This window comes from Bos taurus, chromosome 7 (genome assembly GCF_002263795.3).
Source record: "Bos taurus isolate L1 Dominette 01449 registration number 42190680 breed Hereford chromosome 7, ARS-UCD2.0, whole genome shotgun sequence".
NCBI classification, from domain to species: domain Eukaryota; kingdom Metazoa; phylum Chordata; class Mammalia; order Artiodactyla; family Bovidae; genus Bos; species Bos taurus.
In genome coordinates, this window is record NC_037334.1 from 16,343,930 (window position 1) to 16,347,583 (window position 3,654).

Here is a 3,654-nt window from a genome sequence, read left to right on the forward strand (position 1 = left end):
CAGCCCCCTACCCCCTGGCACCCACAGTGCCTGGCTGATGCGGACACCCACCACCCCGTCTCTCTTCCAGACCCCAGCCTTCCAGCCCCGACCCCGGGCCCAGCCGATGTCCCCACCGAGTCCCTCCCCCTCAAGACCTGGGGGCCATCCTTTCCACCCGGGGCCCCGTCCTCCACACCAGTCAACAAGGAAGAAACGGGCAAGGAAGACGTCATCTTCTTCTAGGGGGCATGGCTCGGGGTGCAGACCCCTCCCTGCACCGCCCACTCTTCATGCTCTGTGGCCCCACCCCACCCCCAGCCCACCCTCTCCCCTTCCCACACAGGCCTCCTCTGACATCTGCCAGGACGGGGCAGGCAGAGCTGGCCTGCTGTCTTGAGGCTGCTCGCTCTGAAGGATTAGCAGTGGTGCCTGGGCAACTTTGTAAACCTTTTTTTTAACGTGAAAAGGAAAGTTTGTAATGGAAGGCTGAAGCAAAGCTAACCCACTGGAGCTGCCATCTGCCATCATAGCACCCCATTCCAGCAGAGGAGAGTCCCACTCTGGGCTATCTTTCCAAGGTAGTGACCAGAGCCACCAGGAGACCCTGCAGCAAGCCACAATGGCACCAGAAGGGGCCTGATGGGGTTGGCTCTGTCCACAGAATCAGGCCGAAATGACTTCTAAAGCAGAGACACGAGTGGGTTTGTGGTGAACTTCTAGGCCAGGATGCGACCCCACCCAGGGGTGGCACACAGTTCACCCAGGACAGAGGGCCACAGGGCAGGCAGGGTGGCTGAAGGGGTTGGCCCATGGCGTGCAGGTATGTCCTGCAGGTTCGGAATTTCATCCTGAAAGGGGCTGACCGGGAGGGGACAGACCACCGCTCATTTTAATCTGGTGGAGGTTTTTAAAACCCACTCTTGTCGAAGTTGGTGCTTTCTCAAAGCGCCTCCCAGACTCAATGCCTGGGAAGCCAAGCCCAGGGCTTCCACCAGGGCTGGCGCATGCCTGAGGGTCCCAGCCCCGGATGGAGAGTCCTCCTTCCCCATGAGGTGGCCCCCAGCTGGCATCTCCAGTGGATGGGCAGATACTGAGGTGACACAGAATAGTGGGAGCAGAACTTGGAAGGGACCAGTGTGGCCTGGGCAGTCACTGTTGGCAGCGAGTGCACAGATAGCCGCCTCACAGGCACCTCACGTCCAGTGAGCTGTCGCAGGTTGTCATCAGTCCCCGAGAGGAGGGCGAGGACCACTGGTCCAGCCTCGTGGTGCAGCCGCAGTTGTTGGGGTGGTGCCGCGCGTGACAGTGGGCACACCCACATTCCAGCTCTGGCCAAGTGCAGGCTCGGGGCCAGGGAGCATTCCAGCCTTTTCCTGCACCCCAGACACCCCTGCAGAACCCAGTATCCCGCCAAGCATTGGTGGGAAGGCAGGGTCTGGGGTGGAGCAGGAGCTTGGGCACCATGGCCCACAGTGACAAGGAACTGACCTCAGTCCTGGAGTGCTCCAGAGGAGCAGCGGCCCCCTCCCCGGGACACTTCCGGCCACCCACGCCACGTCTGTAACCACTGTGTTTGGTCCTGAGACGCATCGGAGCACTTTAGAAAAGCTGACTTTACATTCCTGTCCTGTCGTGAAGAGGACATTCCTGGGCCCCGTGCCCCCACCCACAGGATCCTCTCACCCACCCAGGGGATTCCTGCAGGGATAAGTTCAACGCCACGTGGTGGGAATCGGCCACAGAGGCTTCCAGGTGGTGCCTGCAGCGGGGCAGCACCATGGGCCCGTCCCACCAGGACCTTGAGGCCACTCCCAGGTACAGCCCAGTCTCGTTTGTAAAGTTAGGAGTTGAGCAAACATTCCTCTTCGGTGGGGTCTGTGCACATCTTCGTTAATTGTGACCATGACCTTAGTCAACCCGACGATCATTTTTTACAATGATAGCAGCATCTCCTCACTGGGGGTTATGTCTGAACTGCTCTAGAACTTAAGACCTGATTCTTGCAATAAACATGTCTAGGGGGAGCGGACCGGAGTCACTTTCTTTGGGGTTTTGTTCTAGGACAGCCTGCCCAAACTTCAGTGCTGCAGTCTGCGTGGCGGGGGGCAGCAGCACTCAGACCCTCTGTTTTGCTAGGACCCTGGGGAGCCCTGGACACCAGGCCCAAGGCCTGCTTGATGACCAGACTGTGATTCTCCACTTCTCCTGGCGGGGAGTGTAGGGAGGCAGGGACATGTCCCAGGCCAGTAACAGCCCTCACCCCCAGTCCCACTTGGCATCAGCTCCGACGAGTGACAGGATAGACCGCACAGACAACCCAGGCCAGGCAGCCTGCTCTGGATTCCACCTGGACAGTCAAGGCTGGAGGCAGTGGCAGTGCTGAGGTGGCCCCCCAGCGCATGGGTCCCCACCCATTTAGGCTGCCCCCCGCACCATGGTCCTGGGATGTCAGCCTCCTCGACGAGGGGGGACCCTACTGGCTTCTGGACCTGTCAATCTCCCTCCTCAAAGGAGCCTAATTTGCCATACACATGCTCCCCCACATCCCATGAAAAAGCTGTCTATGCCCCTGGGGCTTGGTCCCCTGGAATCATCATCTTGTTTGACCCCAACCTCTAACTGACCTGCCAGCCCAGGGAAGGGCACCGGGCAGGGGGCACAGCCACATGACTGGCAGTGCCAGCAGCTGTATCCCAGCCCTGCTGCCCAGGCCCTCGGGGATGCCAGCCCCTGGGGTACCTGTGACCTGCCGCATCACACACACAGGTGTTCACGTGGTTCCCTGGCAAGCACGCTGCCTTGCAGGTGTTAACTCAGAGTCTTCAGACAGGCAGGTGCCACTCTGACCCCCACCCTAATCTCACAGGTCCTCTGGGTGCCTGGAAGGCAGAGGGAAGGGGGAGAGTGACCTGGCCCAGCCTCCTAACCCAGAGGGAGCACCCCAGATGGACGGGGCAGGGGCTCAGCTGGAGGCCAGGTGGGGTCCTTGTGTCCTGTGAGACCCTGAGCAGCCCCACACCCCAGCTGCCCACCACGTACCTTCTTTGTAAAAGAACAAAACATGGTTGAAACCACAGGCTTCAGGGCCTGTAAACACGACCCTTCATTGGCTCTTCCAGGGGCCAGTGAGTGAGGGGCAGGCGTGGGCCGCCCACCACCTGCCAATATCACCTGAGGCCACACATGCATGTGGCCTCTCAAACCCCAGATTGGAAACAAACTGGTCCCTTCTCGCCCGCCGTGCTTTCACAAGCTGGGAGCCTCAGGCATCTCCACTGATGATGCTCAGAGCCCTCGAAATGCTCAGACCGGCCCCGAATGGACCACGGCAGCCCTGAGTCCACGCCGTGGCTGTGAGGTGCTTCAGCCACGACAGGCACCCCGCGATGCCTGGGAGCTTGAGACCCGGGCAAGGCCTGGCAGAGGAAGCAGCATCCACAGCCAGCCAAGGGTGCCCAAGCCCGCGGGTTGGGAAGGAAGGACCGCCCTCTGTGGCTGAGCCTCTTGGGGTCAACAGGCTGCGTTTGTAGCATCGGAGGGGAAGGTGGGCTGGGAGGTGGTGCTTCCCGCTGCAGCTCCAGCCCACAGGAGGCTGAACCCTATTAGACCCAGGGGGCGCCCCCAACCTCTGGGGAGAGAGGGCGTGAGAATAAGCAGACGGAGACACGGGAC

The 3,654-nt window shown here is 60.7% G+C and overlaps 1 protein-coding gene across 7 annotated transcripts in view; it reads left to right on the forward strand.

The window, feature by feature from the left end:
• ARHGEF18 (Rho/Rac guanine nucleotide exchange factor 18) overlaps positions 1–2,011 on the forward strand; it is a 100,102-nt gene extending 98,091 nt beyond the window's left edge. For all 7 annotated transcript variants that reach the window (XM_010806870.4, XM_010806868.4, XM_010806872.4 and 4 more), the window contains one exon: positions 71–2,011. In XM_010806870.4, the coding sequence (XP_010805172.1) occupies positions 71–225 (155 nt within the window). In that variant the 3' untranslated portion in view covers positions 226–2,011. The remainder of the gene's footprint in view (positions 1–70) is intronic.
• Positions 2,012–3,654: the final 1,643 nt, after the last annotated feature.